A 19,275-nucleotide genomic window follows, 5' to 3' on the forward strand; every position below is an offset into this window, starting at 1 on the left:
AACAATTGACAACGTACGCTTTGGGGATCCCTACCCTTTCCTCTCCACCTCTATTAATCCTACAGCAGGAACCTTTCCTGGACACGGCAACCCCTATGAATATGAATGATCTCCTGCGCAAGAATTTAACTTAAACTACTAAATTCTAAGCACCACGGTTCCAGAAAGGTGCAAATGTCTTGTTTCAGTGGTTTCTTTGAACATACACATTTTATCAGGTAAAGAAACCTTTGGGATTTTATCTTAAAACCACTTAAAAGGACATAATCAAAAGGTCTGAGTATCAAATAAAGCCACCTATCCATAACACAAAAGTGTCCCAGAAACTTGATATAAACAAAATCCCTCTATTTCCAGGAGATAACACTGTGGCTTTCTGTATCCAACAGTACTCTTTACATATCCAATGCAATTATGTTTTCTTCCTCTACTCAAACAGAGCATCTGTTGCTAACACAACACTGAAGTCCAAGTTATTTTCACAGACAAAAAAGCAGCTGGTCAAGCTAATCCAATTGCTGACTAGCCATCATCAAGCTTCTGTAAGACTGTCCAGTTAACTTAACCTCTATTGTCAGACTGCATGAGTCAGAACTTCCAATCCTCTTTCAGTTAGGATTTAACAACACTTCTTTGGCACCATCATTTGAAATATTTATTACAGACACAAATACAGAAAACAAGCTTTAAAGTTAAGGACAAAAGTACAAAATGGCTAGATTGGATTAGAAAAAGAGAAATTATCAACAAAGGGATAAAGTTATTTTGCAGTTGGGATTATGAGATTAGTAAACACTTAACAGACAGCACTGATGCGTGCTAGGCACCAAGAGATTTTTAAAAACTAACACGACAGTCATAACCCTTTGAGGTAAGTAGACTGTAAAGATCAGAAAATGCAGAAACTGCAAACTGCCCAACCTTATTCAGTTCAAAAATTGCAGGACTGGAGACCTGACTCTGAAGCCATCCTTTTACTTTAAAGCTCAAATCCCCAAGTCTTACAAATGGCAATATATCCAAGCCACCCTCACCCTTTCCCACTGGTGGTACTTGTGTTTCCTTATGCTGACTAAGGTATCATCTCTGCTGTTACTTTCATTGTAACATTCTAGAACAGAAAAGAAAAGCCAAGCCAAGGGTGTACTCCTGACTTATTTCAAGAGAAATATCCAGCTTAGTTCATTATTAGTTGAGGTATATAATTGATTCTGCAGTAATTCATGAGAAAAAAGAAGCTCAAATTCAGAGCACTGAATTGGTTATAAGCATTAGCACACGGTGCCTGTTTTAAGCTGTGAGACAAAATAAAGGCTTATTAGAAATATTTGCTACCACCAATGAAAATTCAACATTTTTCTAATACTAAGAAGTTGATTCTCTAAGTTATCTAAGATAAATTAATACCAGTAAGAAAGAACAGCTAATTCTTCACTACTTCTGCTAAAACTGAACACAATATGAGTAGGTATCCAAATATCAAAATAAAATCTGCAATGCAAGCAAGTTCAAATGTTGGCCTTATGGATGGCTACTAGTATGACCATGCAGGACTCACAACCTCCAACTCCTGAGTCCTCATTAAAGTGAGAGAATATAAATGCCCTGGCAAAATAAGATGATTCACATTAAAATACTTTTAAAAATTACATTTTACAGTACATAGACTAGTACTTATTCTTTATAAAATTTAAGGCACTGTACTCTAAAGTACATAATTCATAGAGTATTATATTACCTGGTTTTTACAATAACTATATATTCTCATTTCCACTGTATAGATGAAGAACTAGATTAGTCACAGTTAAGTGATTTGCTCTGTATCACAAAGTTGCATATAGAGCACAGAATCCCAGTCTCTGGACTCCAAGTCTTTGACCTTCCATTTTCTCTGAACTAATCTCAGATATCACATGCCCTTTACTTTAAAAGTTAAATAAGCTTTGAAATGTTTTACAAATTTAGGCAGAGACATTTTAAATGTGTATTCAAAACACAAAATGTTAGTTTTTTTAAATGTCTAATAGTCACGTGAATAAGACAGTATATCTGAGTTTCAGGATGAACACATACAATGAAATCATGTGATTTTTGTTAAATACTATAACAGTTAACGTTTAACACATCACTACACTATTCTCTCATGCCCCACGGTGTTCCTCAAGATGATTCCAGGCAAAATTACAGAAAACATCGCTCTCGTAAGTCTTTCCAGTGCTTCCTATCTAACAATAGAAAAGAATGGGCTCTTTTTGCCTGTTATTATTAATAACACTAGTGTTTCCTTCCTATACTGTACTATTTCAATTACTATAATCTAATAAAGAGAGCACGGTGGTTGATTTCTATATAGGGATTATGACTCAGTATTAACTCACTTCTAATTGTATTCATAACATTGGTTACGTTCTCCAAATATATTTTTGGTTAATGGAAACGGCTAGTTCTGTTATACCCTTTCCTTAACTTGCTCAGAAAGTATAAAATATACCAAAACAATCATTAAGGGAACTGACCAGCAACACTGAATTGGCCAGAGGGTGGGACCGCTGCCCTGGACAACTATCAGTCTATTCTCTCAATTCAACCAACACTATGAACAGTAAGACGTACCGGGGAACTAGTCCCAAGGAGGGCGGGTCGGGGGTGGGGAGCGGTGCAAAAGGCGGGTGTCGGGTGGATGGAGGGGGGAGGGGGAGATGGGTACTAAGGAGACCTGGTTCCCGAACTAAGGAGACACAGATTGCGCCAAAATAGGAGACGACTGGGTGGAGGAGAGTGGGTCAGCTTCGGCGTCAGCAGGTACACCCCTAGGTGCTTTGATTTCCTCTTCTGCTGAGGATGGATAAACCCTCACTAGCACGCGGGAAGGCTACCAGAATCACAGGGGGCCTAGATCGTTGCAGAAAATGATGGGGGGGCAAAATGGGGGCGGCCCCCGCCCAGGACCAATTGCAGGGCAGAGGCTATCCGGGGTTACCGGGCGCGGTCCCCGCACCCCGGCGGGCGCTGCTTTACTCCAGAGAAGGGTGCCTGGCGGCCTCGCCCTCCGCGGCCATAGCCCACCCCGGCTCGGCCGGCCCCGCGCGCCCACCGCCCACCCGGCCCAGGGCGCCCCGCCCACCCTCCGCCCGGCCTCGGGGACCCAGCGGCCCCCGCCCCCGCTTACTTTCTGGGAGTCCATGGCCAGGGACGGCGTCCGCTGGACCCCAAACCGCGTCGAAGAACTTTGCGAGGTGGCGGAGGGAGGCCGGACAGGCCGAGACCGCTACCCACGGCCGTGGCTCTGCTGGGCCGCCGCCGCCGCCCGAGCCTCAGCTTCAGCCCGCACCGGCGCCGCCCGGCCCCGCCCCATCCGCGCCCAGCCAGGCGCGCGCCGTAGTCGCGCCGCGGTTGCCAGGGTGAAAGGGCGGCACGCCGAAGGGAGGGGGCGAGGAGCGCCTTGCGCACGCGCCCTGCTGCCGGCGGGCTGCGGCGGGGTGGGGAGGGGGCCTGGTTATCCTGCGCACCGAGCGAGCCGCAGAGAGAAAGGGGTGCTCGCCCCTCTGTCCCGCCGATCGTTTGAAGAAGCCCCTCCTTCTTTCCCCCCATCCTTTTTCCTCCAGCGCGCAGGCCTTGAACTGGACCACTGGGCGTCCAGCAGCCGTGTCCGTGGGGAGGGCGGGGGAAGGAAAGCTGTGGCCCTGGAGACAGATCAGCCCCTTCTCCACCCTGCAACCTTCTGAAGCACCTCCTTACACTAGCCTTGGAGAAGCAACCGGGGCAAGCCAGGCCCAGCTGTCCAGTGAGAAAGAAGGGGCGGGGGACGTAGTGGAAACATGGGGAAAGCCTTGTAGAAACGTGACAGAAACTTGGGAGACAGAAACTGTGAAGCCTGGGAGACCTTCCCCAGAGAGCCCCCTGGGAACCTTGCTGTCTCTGAGCAAACGAATACTCTCCTGAACCTGTTTCGTCTTTGGTGAAACACGAGAAATCATGCTGACTTTGCAAAGCATTGTGAAGATTATGTATTGGAAGTGCCCAGTATGTAGTTAATGTTCAGTATTTATGGTTATTGGTGGGAATCTAGAACCTGTTCCGTCTGGACTAAGACGACAGTAGAAACTAGAAAAGGTGGGAAGATAGGCTTGAAAATGGCCTTCCCCAAGCAGACAAGTCTCATCTTCCATTTTGATGACTGGAGAGGCTCAGGAAAGTTCAACTGGACAACCACGTATGGTGAATGAACAAAAGGAAAAAATATATTGCATACCTGTTAGGTCCCAATTCTACGTGCTGAGAATCAGCAGTGACTAGGTACTTCATGGGAAATAGGTGGGGAAACAATGGAAACTGTGTCAGACTTTGTTTTTGGGCTCCAAAATCACTGCAGATGGTGACTGCAGCCATGAAATTAAAAGACGCTTACTCCTTGGAAGGAAAGTTATGACCAACCTAGACAGCATATTAAAAAGCAGAGACATTACTTTGCCAACAAAGGTCCATCCAGTCAAGGCTATGGTTTTTCCAGTGGTCATGTATGGATGTGAGAGTTGGACTAGATAGAAAGCTGAGCACAGAAGAATTGATGCTTTTGAACTGTGGTGTTGGAGAAGACTCTTGAGAGTCCCTTGGACTGCATGGAGATCCAACCAGTCCATCCTAAAGGAGATCAGTCCTGGGTGTTCATTGGAAGGACTGATGCTGAAACTGAAATTCCAATACTTTGGCCACCTCATGCGAAGAGTTGACTCATTGGAAAAGACCCTGATGCTGGGAGGGATTGAGGGCAGGAGGAGAAGGGGATGACAGAGGATGAGATGGCTGGCTGGCATCACCAACCTGATGGACATGAGTTTGAGTAAACTCCGGGAGTTTGTGATGAACAGGGAGGCCTGGCGTGCTGCGATTCATGGGGTCACAAAGAGTCGGATATGACTGAGCGACTGAACTGTACTGAACTGAGGCAATTTATATACAAATATAAAGAAATACATCTATACACACACACACATATATATATATGAGGAGGTTAAATTTTCACAGAGAAAAATTACATAGGGTAAATAGACTCAGAATTGTGTGGGCTCCATTTTTGGTAGGAGGGTCAGGGAAGGCCTCTCTCAGGAGTGACATGAGTGAAGTGAGTGAAAGAATAAGCATACAAACATCTGGAGAAGAGTATTCTAGATAGAAGAAGCAGCAAATACAAAGGTCCTAAGAGTGCATGAGCTCTATGTTTCAGAAATAACATTTATCCTACAGGGCTGTAATTATCTCTGTAGATGATCTCCCCAACTATACTTGTGAGTTGAGATGTCTTTTACCCCTATCTGTATGTATCCCCAGCTCAGGGCCTGCCATCTAGTATGCATTCGCTAAATTCTTTTTTAACTGGACAGACACATGCAAGAAATGGGATGAAAAGAACCAGTTCAGGCTAAGCGGGTTGCTTTTGAAGGCCAGGGTCCAGAGAGGGCCTATGTGCAGTTTTGCTCCTGTATCTGAAAGCAGTTGCCTGCAGCCTTGCAGAGATCCTGCTCCTTCTCTTGGTACCAAAGGAAAAGAGCCTGCTCTCCGAGCTGCCCAGTTCCATGAGGAGAGATGAGAACAGCCAGCCACCCAGCAGCTAGCACACTGCCGCAGTGATGCAGGCCAGTCTCCACAGTGCGCATGCGCTGCAGCTGAGTCAGTTTCCCAGAGGGAGAAATGAAGCCTAGAGACTGAAGAACATCAGAGGTCAAGCCACCAGACTGTGAGCTCCCCAACCCTGACTCTGCCTGCACCGTGGGACCCACCGCTAAGGAAAGAAGAAACAGCATTTAGCACTGTCCTAGTTCTCTTGCTGCAAGAACTTCAGCTCACTATTGTCAGAGAGCAACTTCTGGGTACTCCAGGTCTGATGGGCTTAACCACAGGGGGAGGCTTTAGAGACCATGAGCCACAGCTGAAATGTGATCGCCAGATTCTGTCCCAGGCCATATCCCAGGAGCTCACTCCTGGCCCCATGCCTCCCCGCTCCTCTAGTTCTTTCCCTGCAGCCCTGCCAAGAGCCTGCAGCTTTTGACAAGACTGCTACCCCATTTGACTTCTGCCCTCGCCAGATCTCTGTCCCTGGCCAGTCTGGCTCCCCTGCCCAGCTTCCCAGGCCTTCTGCTTCTCCATCATCCTCATCTGTAAACAGCTAGTCTCTTCTAGCTGTGACTTCTGTCTTCCACAGCCCATAGAGCACTCACTCACCTAGCTGGGCACTGTCTGCACCCCAACCCCCTCCCGCTGCTTCTGGCCTATGGGCAAGTTCTCTGCCTCTTCACAGCCAAGTCAGTTTAGATAATTTCAAAAGTAGCTTTTCTAATAAACCAAAGCCCTTGTTCTTAAGTGTAATCTCCAGACCAGCTAAGTCAGCACTACCTGGTAACTTGTTGGTAAAACAGATTCTCAGGCTTCATCCCTAGACCTACTAAATCAGAATCTCCAGGGGCTGAGGTCCAGTATTTAGTGTTTTAACAAGCCCTCTGGGTGAGTCCGATGCACACTAAAGTTTGGTCACCATTAAACTGAGCGAAAGCAAATTGCTTTTTTGGAAAAAGGGAACTACAAAAGCACAAAACTAGATGACTTTTCAACACTTGGGTTTCTGATTCTGAGATAGTATATCTGGTCATGGATATTCATTTGAATGAGGTTCCCGGGCCTCCAGGACCACCTTTCCGACTAAATATCAATTTAGGATAGCCTCAGTATTGGCACTACTGATTTAAAGTGTCTGGCAAAATTGTCTCTTCCAGAACACCTATTCCGTCTTGTCAGACATTGCCAGCAGCCCTGAGTTCCCTTGTAAGTTCTGGGATCCCCCATCTCTTGGGAGAAAAAATGTCTTCCCTTAAGTTTCTTGCCAACAGTCTTTCCCTTTGAGAGTCAGTACAGGGCATCACCCTGGAGTCAGCTGTCTGAACTTTAATCCTCACAGTGCCACTTACCAGCTGTGTAGTCTTTGGTGAGTCATTTAACCTCAATAAGCCTCATTTTCCTCTTCTGTAACATAGCGATCGTAATGATAGTAACTCCTAGATAGGGTTGTTGTGAGGATTAGAGGAGATTATGTATGCAAAATGCCTGACTTTGTACACATTTAGTAAATGATAGCTGTTACTGTTATTACTCCCCTGTACATCATATCCTTTTGTATCACTCTGGGGTGGCTTACTCCCTCTCGATCTCTGGGCCCTTAGAAGTTCTGTGCTCACCCCTAACCACTTTTTAGGGTCATACCTTTTCTGAAGCATAATCACTGGCCAGATGCTGCTTTTTGTTGAAGCCAAATCTTTACCCGTTTCTCCCTGTTAATATCTGGCCTGAGTCTTGGCATACACCACATAGCCTGGGAAAATCCTGAGCTTCTCTAAGCCTCAGTTTCTTCAGCTGTGAAATGGTCATCATAACAGTACCACCAATAAGAGTGGTTGAATGGATTGAATGAGAAAATTCCTGTTAAGTTTTAAGCACAGTGTCTGATACGTAATAAGCATTCAAAAAAAAATTGGCTTTTATCATCTCTTCCCAACCACAGACATCTAACTCATTCTTTTTTTTTTTTTTTTGCTGCCCTCTTCTAACCAAAAATAAATTCACCCAAAAGCCCTGGAACCCCTTGGGACTCAAGAGTACTGGTTTCTGATCCTAGAAGCTTTCATAGCGGGGAAAGGACGGTTCTGTTCTGATGAGAGCTGGTGCTGTGGAGTGGTCTAGCGCCATTCTTGGAGAGCTGTACGCAAAGTGGGAAGCAATCAGTGGACACAAATCTGATGACGGGCCTGGAGATCATGTGAGAAGAGACACAATTCAAGCACCGGTGAGTATTTAGCCTGGAGAAGGAAAACTCAGGGAGGACAGTTTCATTTACTTCAAACCTCTCTAGGGCTATTGTGTTTAAGAGAAAGCTGGCTTGTTCTCTAGCTTCTGACAGATAGAATTAGACCCAGTTTGGTGGAAGCTACAAGAAGATAGATTTCCGCTCAACCAAAAGTTCAGTTTTCTAACAGAGCCATACGGAACTGGGATGGATTTTTGTTTGTTAGGGAGGTCCCCAGCAGTGGAGGTATTCAAGCAGAGGCTGGGCATTTGCTTGCCAGAGTTGTCCTGGGGGATAAGGCACTGAAAAGACAACTGGCAGAGATAGCCTTTAACATCTTTCTGAACCCTGAGGTTCTTTCACTCTTCAGACTAGAGGCCAATAACTATGCATCTCCTTCCTGACTCTGCTCTGCAATTGTACTCACCTTTGGAATGCACCCTGAGTCTCTTCTCCCCACCTCCACTCTTATAAGATCCATTGCAAGAGGAGCCACTCCTTCCTGGGAGAGGGCATGAGAGCAGGAGTTAACTAATCTGTAGCCATTATGATGTTACTATGTCACAATCCTTCTTCATGAACTGATGGCCTGTTTTATGCTAGGCCCCTGGGACACTGAGATAAGTGAGGTCTGGAAGAAACAGGTGTTTCCATCACATCCTGCCTTGACTCTGGAAATGCCACTCACTTATCATGTTCACAGTTCACCTATTGCTGAAGCCTGGCTTGGAGAATTTTGAGCATTACTTTACTAGCGTGTGAGATGAGTGCAATTGTACGGTAGTTTGAGCATTCTTTGGCATTGCCTTTCTTTGGGATTGGAAAGAAAACTGACCTTTTCCAGTCCTGTGGCCACTGCTGAGTTTTCCAAATTTGCTGACATATTGAGTGTAGCACTTTCACAGCATCATCTTTCAGGATTTGAAATAGCTCAAATGGAATTCCATCACCTCCACTAGCTTTGTTCATAGTGATGCTTCCTAAGGCCCTGACTTCACATTCCAGGATGTCTGGCTCTAGGTGAGTGTGAGCGATCACACCTTCGTGATTATCTGAGTCATGAAGATCTTTTTTGTACAGTTCTTCTGTATATTCTTGCCACCTCTTCTTAAATATTTTCTGCTTCTGTTAGGTCCATACCATTTCTATCCTTTATTGAGCCCATCTTTGCATGAAATGTTATCTCTAATTTTCTTGAAGAGATCTCTAGTCTTTCCCATTCTATTGTTTTCCTCTATTTCTTTGCATTGATCGCTGAGGAAGGCTTTCTTATCTCTTCTTGCTATTCTTTGGAACTCTGCATTCAAATGGGTATATCTTTCCTTTTCTCCTTTGCTTTTCGCTTCTCTTCTTTTCACAGCTATTTGTAAGGCCTCCTCAGACAGCCGTTTTGCTTTTTTGCATTTCTTTTTCTTGGGGATGGTCTTGCTCCATATCTCCTATACAATGTTATAAACTTCTGTCCATAGTTCATCAGGCACTATCTATCAGATCTAGTCCCTTAAATCTATTTCACACTTCCACTGTATAGTCATAAGGGATTTGACTTAGGTCATACCTGAATGGTCTAGTGGTTTTCCCCACTTTCTTCAATTTAAGTCTGAATTTGGCAATAAGGAGTTCATGATCTGAGCTACAGTCAGCTCCAAGTCTTGTTTTTGCTGACTGTATAGAGCTTCTCCATCTTTGGCTGCAAAAAATATAATCAATCTGAATTCAGTGTTTAAGAAAAGGCAGAGGAACCAGAGATCAAATTGCCAACATCCGCTGGATCATCGAAAAAGCAAAAGAGTTCCAGAAAAACATCTATTTCTGTTTTATTGACTATGCCAATGCCTTTGACTGTGTGGATCACAATAAACTGTGGAAAATTCTGAAAGAGATGGGAATACCAGACCACATGACCTGCCTCTTGAGAAACATGTATGCAGGTCAGGAAGCAACAGTTAGAACTGGACATGGAACAACAGACTGGTTCCAAGTAGGAAAAGGAGTATGTCAACACTGTATATTGTCACCCTGCTTATTTAACTTATATGTAGAGTACATCATGAGAAACGCTGGGCTGGAGGAAGCACAAGCTGGAATCAAGATTGCCGGGAGAAATATCAATAACCTCAGATATGCAGATGACACCACCCTTATGGCAGAAAGTGAAGAAGAACTAAAGAGCTTCTTGATGAAAGTGAAAGAGGATAGCGAAAAGGTTGGCTTAAAGCTCAACATTCAGAAAACTAAGATCATGGCATCTGGTCTCATCACTTCCTGGCAAATAGATGGGGAAACAGTGGAAACAGTGGCTGACTTAATTTTTCTGGGCTCCATAATCACTGCGGATGATGATTGCAGCCATGAAATTAAAAGACACTTGCTCCTTGAAAGGAAAGTTATGACCAACCTAGATAGCATATTAAAAAGCAGAGACATTACTTTGCCTACAAAGGTCCATCTAGTCAAGGCTATGGTTTTTCCAGTGGTCATGTATGGATGTAAGAGTTGGACTATAAAGAAAACTGAGCGCCAAAGAATTGATGCTTTTGAACTGTGGTGTTGCAAAAGACTCTTGAGAGTCCCTTGGACTGCAAGGAGATCCAACCAGTCCATCCTAAAGGAGATCAGTCCTGGGTGTTCATTGGAAGGACTGATGTTGAAGCTGAAACTCCAATACTTTGGCTACCTGATGTGAAGAGCTGACTCATTTGAAAAGACCCTGATGCTGGGAAAGATTGGGGGCAGGAGGAGAAGGGGATGATAGAGGATGAGATGGTTGGATGGCATCACCAACACAATGGACATGGGTTTGGGTGGACTCCAGGAGTTGGTGATGGACAGGGAGGCCTGGCGTGCTGCGGTTCACGACTGAGCGACTGAATAGAACTGAACTGAACTACCATGTTCAGAGGATGACCAAGGACTCAGCAAGTTTATCTGCCTGTTGACCTTCTCTTTGTGAATGGGTGCTAGCCCCCAGCCCGGTCTCTCCAACACAGAGGAACAGGCTCACTGCTCTTAGTAAGAGCAGCCCCCTCCCTCTGCACATACTCTGAAGATGGTTGTGGACCTGATTGAGCCTGGGTGATTCAGACTAGAGAGAAAGGGCCATGGTGAGTTGGCAGCACTTGTATTTCATTGGCTAAGGACCCAGACTCTGATACCAGACTGTCTGGTGCCAGTCAGTAAATGCCAAGTTTCCCACTTACCAGTGGTATGACCTTGGGTGATTTCCTAACCTGTCTGTACCCCAATGTTTGTATTTGAACAATGAGAGTATTAACAGTACCCAACTGAAAGGTTGTCATGAAGAGAAATTATGGTGTATATAAAGTGCTTACGATAATGCCTGACATAGAGAAAGCACATAATATATGTCCACTATTATTCTTTTCTGCAATAAACCATTCTCCAGAGTACAGCACCAGGAAGTAAGGGTTTCTGAGGTTTCTGGGCCCTTTGATACTGCCAGTGCCATTGCAGTCAAGTTCAGATGGTACTATGTCAGCATTTTCTAGAAACATGAGTCTCTTGAAATCCATCCCCCATTCTGAAGGTCAAGCTGAACTCTCCCCTGGCCACAGGAGATCGAAGACAGAAGGTGACAGTACTTAAGCTGTAAGGTTAGGACTTAAGCAGACAGGAAAGGATGAGGATCCTTCCCAAGCTAAGGAAACAGCCTGAGCAAAGGTGAAAAATTATGAGAAGAACAACTGGACAGAATGGAGATAGGAGTTAGAACAAATGGAAACAGCACCCTTCAATGCCCAAATACCTGTGCAACATTATGAAAGCTCAGGAACATTTAAGAGATGAAATATTCTGCAGCCATGAAAAATTATCTTTATGAAAAATACACAGCAATGTGGGAGACAGTTTATGATAATATAATTTAAAAATAAAACCTTAGTCGGAATATTTTTTCTAAACAACTGGATAATGTCTTTTGTAGAAAAATATTAATAACTGAAACATTCATAAATTCTTGTTTATAACTTTTAGCTTAGGTGAATCACATCATGTATGAAAGCTCAGGCTGGTTTCCCATTATCACCCATAAGTATTATATGTTTACTTTTCTGCTTATATAAAAGTGAATCAAAAAAAAATAAATAAAATAAAAGTGAATCAAAGACAAGTTCACTGGCTTTGAAATATAAACTCAAATTTGGCATGACTGGCTCATGATTAAAAAAAGAATAAAAGGAATGGAGAGAGGGATTCATAGGGGTCAGATTGTTATGATCTCTAAATTCCAGGCTGGGGTGTTGGAATTTGAGTATTTTATAAGTGGGAAGCAACTTAAAAGTTTATGAGAAGAATTATTTCAGGAAATTTGATTTGGCAGGTGAAATAGGAGAGACATGGGTGGGAACAGTCTGGGCTGAGGAGTTGAGTGGGGACCCAGAGGCCCAGACCTGCCTTCTCCTCCCTGACCCTTGTGCTTCCCTGGTTCAGTCCCTATAGCCATCAACCCTTTCCCCAACTCCAGCCACCACCAGTGATGACCTTAGCAGTACAAATCTTTGTTTTTCAGTCAAATGGAAAAAAATTATAAATCGGCACTAACAAGAACTACTGGCTCTCTTCCTCATCATGTAAAACAGGTGTCAGCAAACTTTTTCTAGAAAGGCCCAGAGAATCAGTGTTTTAGGCTTCAAGGGCCATATAGCCTCTGTCACAACTATGGAACTCTGCCATTGTAGAGAGTAAGCAGCCTTGGGCAGTACATAAAGGATTGGGCGTGGCTGTGTTCCCATAAAACTCGATTTGCTACAAGAGGTTGGGAGCCGATTTGACTCACCAGGCATAGTTTATCAACCTCTGATCTAAAAGAGCATTGTGTTATTTTTCCTAGAGAACACTTCTGCGATTCTTCAGGGCCTCTAAAGCCTCTGGACCCTCCCTCTCAGACACTTGCCATCATGCACTCGGCCATCCCCACCTTATTTATGAGAAGAATGCCAGTGAGAACATGGAGTGGGGGCAGCACTAATGATCTCTGGAGCAGTGAAGAAAAGCAGCGTGTTAGAGTGAAGGGGCTTTAGATTTCTCTCAATTTGAGCCCTGACTCTGCCAACTGTGTGACTTTGTACATAGCGCACAACCTCTCTGAGCCTCCATTTGCTCGAGGGCAGAATGGAAATAACAGGTACAACCTCAGGCAACAGGGTTTGCATGAGGATTAAATGTTTGTAAAGCATTAACAATTGGCATGGAACTGGTACTCAATAAATAGTTACTAACCCACACCAGCTTTATAAATAGCAGTCACACAGAGCCCGCCTGCATGAGGAGAATCCACTGTGGACCCAGCCTTCAGGTCAGTACTGGCATGGAAGTGAGAGGCAGTGGGGATCTCTGAACAAACACAAGCCTAGATAAGAAGGCAACACTAAATTTCAAGTCGCTGCTGCAACACATTTGTATCAAATGCTTCTGATGAATCATTTATTAGGCAGCCGCACTCTACCAAGTCCTCTTGGCTACTGGTGGCTGGGATCACGGTCACACGCTTCCATTGAAGTAATAAGATCCTGCTCTTCATCCATAGACTCTCAACAGCTGGTGAGTGGGAGAACCTCGTGTAAACAGCCTCCTCTGAGTCCATTCTTCCGGACTCCTGGGACCAGTCACCTTCGCCTCAGCTGAAAAATAAACACATCAAGATAATGAATCCATCTCTCCTAGGGGAACACGACACAATGAAAAGCAATCAATAACAAGAAATAGTGTGGGATCGTCTTTAGAGAAGACGCTGTGAAATGTAAGAAGGCTCAACATGCACACACACAGACACACACAGAGAGAGACAGACATTTAGATTAACAGACACACATTTATATTAACTATCAAGAAAGAGATATGAGAGCCTGGGTTCAAATCCTGATTTGGCCCCCTTATGAGCTGTTCGTTTCTGGGTAAATTATTCAACTTCTGTGCCTACATTTCCCCATGTATAAAATGGAGACAATCATGGTATGTCCCTATTTAGGGTTGCTGTGAGGATTAAATGCGTTAGAACAGTGCCTGACAGTAATGAATGCTAGGTTAGTGTTTGCCATTATTGCTTTCAGTATTATTCTCTCACAAAGACGTTTTCAGAATAGCTGAACAAGTGAGTCAAACCCATAAAGAATGAAATTCAAAACTAATCTGAAAAATCTGATTCTGTGATACTGTAAAAGACCCAAACCTGAAATTCAAATAAAACTTTGAATTTCTCGCTCCCATGACTCGGCGATGGGAGAGGTCAGACCAGGATGATGGGTGTTCCTGTCATTGAGTTCAACTCAACAAACAGTGACTGAGTGAACGTAGCAAAGTTGACAGCTATACTGTGGTTTGTAAAAGAATGTCCTAATTCTTAGGAAATATACAATGAAATAGGACTAAAGTCTGTATGCAAATTATTCTCAAGTAGTTAAAAATGTTAAATGTGCATACATTTATGTATATTCATATATACCTAGAGAGAGAAACATTTAACAATAGATGTAACAAATCTATCAGTGTACTCTTTTTATTCTTGCAAGTTTTCTGTAAGTTTGAATCCTTTCCTGATGAAAAGCTTTTAAAATCCATTAGGATGGGTTAAAAATCAACAAGAAGCATTGACTCAGGTTTGACTAGCAAACAAGTACTGAGATGATGGAGGACAAGCAGAGGCGACAACACACAGACCTGACGAAGACTAAGAACCGTGGCCCTGGGACAAGGAAAGGGGGTCTATGACCTCAGATATCTAATGGAATAAGGCTAACTGAGATCGTCCGATATAGCCATCTGCATGATAGACTCTGCTTGTCCCCAGGTGCCTAAAAGAGGTTGTATGCGGCACTAAGAATAACATTGCTTGAAACCTTTGCCCTAAGTTTCATTTTAGGGGTTTAGTCTTAATGCTTTTGTTTCACCTGCCAATTATCACCTCTTCACTGATAGCCCTACTTCAGCCTCTCTTCAGCTTCAATCCATTTTGTAGACTGCTCATAGAACAAATCCCTCAATTGTTGTTCTCACTGTATCACCTCTTCACTCAAGAATGTATAGTGACTTCCTATTTTCCACAATCAAAATCTAAACCTTGCTGTCTTATAAGTTCCATACTTTATGGTTTTTAAGTATTTTGATTTGCAGTTTCAACTTTTTTCTCTGTTGCTGAAAATAACAGAACCTGGGACTCAACTGATATCCCTTAGTGGTTGATGTTTAGTTGCAGTCATGTGGCCTGAATACTAGACTTATGCCAAAGCTGTGATTTGTCTGAGGTTGAGATAATAGTTCTTTCCTCCTATATATATTTTAAATTTAAATAAAATTTTAAATTTTAGAATAGATTTAGGTTTACAGAAAAGTTGCAAAGATACTATGGAGACTTTCCATATCCTTCACATCCAGCTTCCCTATTATTAACATCTTATATCACTATGGTACCTTTATCACAATTAATGAACACACTGGTACATAATTATTAACTAAACTCCATACTTTATTCGTATTTCTTTAATTTCCCATAATGCCCTTTACTATTCCATGATTCCATAATAACATTGCAGTTAGCTTTCCTCCTATTTTTAAAGTTTAGAATATTATTTAAAAAGCCAAACATAAACAAAATGTATAGTCTAACTGAATAAGATCTGATATGACACTCTGATGCAATATCTTTCCTACTGCCCTTGAACATGAAAAAACTCACAACATCTAACTCATCCCAAGGCATGATTACAACATTCATTTTGAGGCTTCCTGAGTTTTCTCTTTGTGTTAGATACCTTGGGAACCCAGAATGTTCTTCTCAGATTTCGTGTCCAACTATATCTAATCAGCTGGTCCAAGAAATCCTTGCTTCCTCTACAGTATAAAGGAATTCTTTACACAGTAACTCACATGGAGATTCCTGAAATCTCACTTGACACAAGCACATAGTGGTAAATTCACTACCACCTGTGGGAAGTACTTCAGAAACATCACCACTGTGTTATTCTCTCATGGGCCAGGAACACTAGCGTCCTGTATGGAAAACTATGGTGCCAACTGCCCTTAAGCTGCCAGTGAGTTTTCTCTGGTTCAGTTAAAGGGAGTCTGCTCACTCTGCTCCTAGAGCTCATTAACCCATGGAACTAATTAACAGGCAAGGTTTAACTGCTCTTTTGAGCCTCCCATTTGACAATGAATCTGCATTCTTTCCGACACCCTCATCTTTGTCTGCATAGCTGAAGTAGAAATAAAAAGTTTATGATAACATCTAAGCAAGTGGCCACGTTTTTCCCATCAGGAATAGGTAATTTCCCCTTCTCTTTCTTGAGGAAGAGGCATCACACAGCTTCTTGGGAGAATTTATTAGGTGGCACCTAAGTTTAAATACAATATCCTTTAGCATCCTGGGTTTTGATGTTCCCCCGTCTGTTAGAAAACCCAATATAAAATTAAAGGGAATTTTGAAAAAAGAAAAATATTCATAATTTTGCTATCCTAGCATATCCATTTTCAGGCTCATGACTTCCCTTTTTGTCTTTGTCCACAGCTTGTGTTGTTTTCACCCTGCATCATATTATACACATTTCCTGTGTTTCTGGTATTCATGTATTTTTCAATGGTTGCATAATATTTCATTAATTAGATGTGTAATTATTGTTTAAACATTTCCCTAAAGTGCTCTATGAGGACAAAGACTTCTGTTTTCTTCACCACTGTACCCTCATCGTTTACAGAAATGCTGGGCTTTCCAGGTGACTCAGTGGTAAAGAATCCATCTGCCAAGCAGGAGATGCGGGTTCGATCCCTGGGTCAGGAAGATCCCCTGGAGGAGGAAATAGCATCGCACAGTCCAGTATTCTTGCCAAGAAAATCCCATGACAGAGGAGCCTGGTGGGCCAGGGTCCATAGGATGGCAAAGAGTCATTCTCTACTGAGCACAGATGGACAGGCACCCTCATCATTTAAAACAATGCTGGCAAAAAGTAGTTCTCAGTACATGTTTGTTGAATAAAGAGTAAATTCAAATGGTTCAAATTCTTTTTCTCATTTATTATTATGTTCAGATTTCATCATGCCTTCTTTTGATTAATTTTTTCTCACTGTACCTCCATGAAATAAAAATAGTTTATCATGATTATTTTCTATTTTTTATGTTGAAAACATTGAGTGACTGATTTTCTTTGGTGATGATGATTGGTATGATTGCATGTAAATCCCTTGCATATCTGAAGTGTCTTTGTTCTACCCCCATATTTATTTCATCGTTTGAATAGATCATAGAGTTCTATGATCATTTTCCCTCTGAATTTTGAAACTGTCTTCATTTTCTTTTAGCTTTCAGTGCTCTCTTGGAAAAGCCAACGTTGTTCTGATTCTTGATCCTTTTCCTAAGTATGACGTTTCTCCCCTTCCTTTTCTTTCTCTTCCTCCCTCCCCTCCCTCAACCTCTGTTTTCTGAATCTTCCTCTTTTTAAAAAATATTTATGTATTTATTTATTTGACTGCACTGGGTCTCAGTTGCAGCACACAGGATCTTCAATCTTCATTGCAGCATGTGGGATCTAGTTCCCTGATCAGGGACCGAACCTGGGTCCCTTGCATTGGGACAGAGCCCTAGCCACTGGACCACCAGGGAAGTCCTCTCCTCTTTTAAATAACACAACTTTTTAATGGAAACAATCTTCTCTGAAAGTGTTCTCACACTTTGCAGTCTGTTTCCTCCAAGTTATTTTGTTGTTGTTTTCTTTTTGTGTTAATCTTTCATGGTAGAGTCTTGCCTTAGGGGTCTAGTAGCTATTAAGAATGGGACACATGTGGTTCATCAGCATAGGAATTATATCCGCCTTGTTTACCCCTATATTCCCAGACCTGGCCATTCCTGGTACCCATCAGAAGCTCAGTAAGAACAAATAAGAGGGATGGATGGATGATGGACAGGTAGATGGTGGCTGCCTGGATGCTGGATAGGTGGGTGGACAGTGGGTCTAAATTCCATCATGTTCCTTGGTCATTAGGAATAAAGCCAACCAAAAATTTAAATTCCTTTAAAAAAAAGGAATGGGGCACTCAGTATGTTCAATGCCTTATAATAACCTATAATAGAAAAGAATCTGAAAAAGAATATATATACATACACATATATATGTGCATGTAGTATAGATGGACGACTGAATCACTTCGCTGTACAGCAGAAACTAACACAACATTGTAAATCAACTATGCTGCTGCTGCCTATGCACAACTGCGGCTTCAGTTGTGTCTGACTCTGTGGGACCTATGGGCTGCAGCCTGCCAGGTTCCTCTGTCCATGGGGTTCTCTAGGCAGGACCACTGGAGTGGGTTGCCATGCCCTCCTCCAGGGAATCTTCCCCATCCAGGGATCAAACCTGGGCCTCTTGCATTGCAGGTAGATTCTTTACGGCTGAGCCACCAGGGAAGCCCGTAAATCAGCTATACATCAATTTTAATAAAAAGAATAGGGTGCTAAAAACTAATGGAAAGCTTTTTATTTGTGGGTAGGTATTGGTATTGAAGAACTTCACTACAGGGTGATTCGGCTGCGCCATTTTGTTGGAGAACTGCTGGTGTTAACATCTTTAGGTATTTTTCCTTGGCCTACTGAGATTTCCCAGAGAATAAACTTCCAGTCTCCTGCTTAGGGTCTGAAGGCATGGTTGCTACATTTCTGAGAGCTCAGAGGGAGAAGGAGGCTTCAGATTCTCTGCTCTCGGTGTACAGACTTCCACTTAACCTCCTGTCTTTACCATGATCCCTCTGCTTCTGATGGCCACCCCCCATGTCCTGTTTTACCCTCTTCAGAGACTCCCCCTTAATTGTCTGCTGGGGATGAGAAGGGACATCACAATGCCTGACTTACCAGAATAAAGGATGGTGTCTGGAAAACTCAATATTTTAAGTATACCTTAAAAAATTTAATTATAACTTAAATACAATAAAGTGTACACATCTTAAGAATACATGGCTAATGAATTTTTACAGGTGGTTGACATATAGACTATTTCTAGCACCCAGGAAGACTCCCTCTTGATCCTCCCAGTCAAAATACTCCCTAAAGTAACCACTGCTCTGATCTTTTTTACTGTACTTTTTCCTATTTTTAATCTCGATTTAACTGTTAAATTACACTGCATGTATTCTTTTGTGTCTAACTTTCTGCTCAACATTATATCTCTGAGATTTATGCATGTTTTCTCAAGTTAGCTATCGTTCATTCTTTTTTGTCTCTGTGTGGTTTGCCACTGAGTGAATATACCACAATTTATTTATCCATTCAACTATTGTGGACAGTTGAGATGTTTCCAGTTTGAGGCTCTTACAAATAATCCTTCCATGAACATTACTGAACTTCTCTTTTAATGCACATATGCATGCATTTCTGTTGGGTACATAACTAGGAATGGATTTGCTGGATCTTAGGACATTTATTTATTTTTAAACTTTAATAATACAGC

General features: G+C 42.7%; 2 protein-coding genes and 1 long non-coding RNA gene across 11 annotated transcripts in view; 1 reads left to right on the plus strand and 2 right to left on the minus strand.

The window, feature by feature from the left end:
- The window catches only part of FSD1L (fibronectin type III and SPRY domain containing 1 like), a 61,721-nt gene extending 58,381 nt beyond the window's left edge, over positions 1 to 3,340 (minus strand). For all 8 annotated transcript variants that reach the window (XM_061163499.1, XM_061163491.1, XM_061163498.1 and 5 more), the window contains exon 1: positions 3,170 to 3,340. In XM_061163499.1, coding sequence (XP_061019482.1) covers positions 3,170 to 3,184 — 15 coding nt within the window. In that variant the 5' untranslated portion in view covers positions 3,185 to 3,340. The remainder of the gene's footprint in view (positions 1 to 3,169) is intronic.
- Positions 1,768 to 12,810, plus strand: LOC133071133 (uncharacterized). 2 transcript variants are annotated; one of them, XR_009696358.1, is made up of 3 exons: positions 1,768 to 2,602; positions 7,619 to 7,831; positions 12,681 to 12,810. It is a non-coding gene; the product is annotated as an uncharacterized LOC133071133 (long non-coding RNA). The 2 variants fall into 2 exon arrangements; XR_009696359.1 differs by lacking the exon at positions 1,768 to 2,602 and adding an exon at positions 2,700 to 2,802.
- The window catches only part of SLC44A1 (solute carrier family 44 member 1), a 212,292-nt gene continuing 204,973 nt past the window's right edge, over positions 11,957 to 19,275 (minus strand). Inside the window, exon 16 of the mRNA XM_061163489.1 lies at positions 11,957 to 13,470. Within this exon, the coding sequence (XP_061019472.1) occupies positions 13,456 to 13,470 (15 nt within the window). The 3' untranslated portion in view covers positions 11,957 to 13,455. The remainder of the gene's footprint in view (positions 13,471 to 19,275) is intronic.

The sequence above is a fragment of the Dama dama genome, chromosome 16, assembly GCF_033118175.1.
Source record: "Dama dama isolate Ldn47 chromosome 16, ASM3311817v1, whole genome shotgun sequence".
Classification (NCBI taxonomy): Eukaryota; Metazoa; Chordata; class Mammalia; order Artiodactyla; family Cervidae; genus Dama; species Dama dama.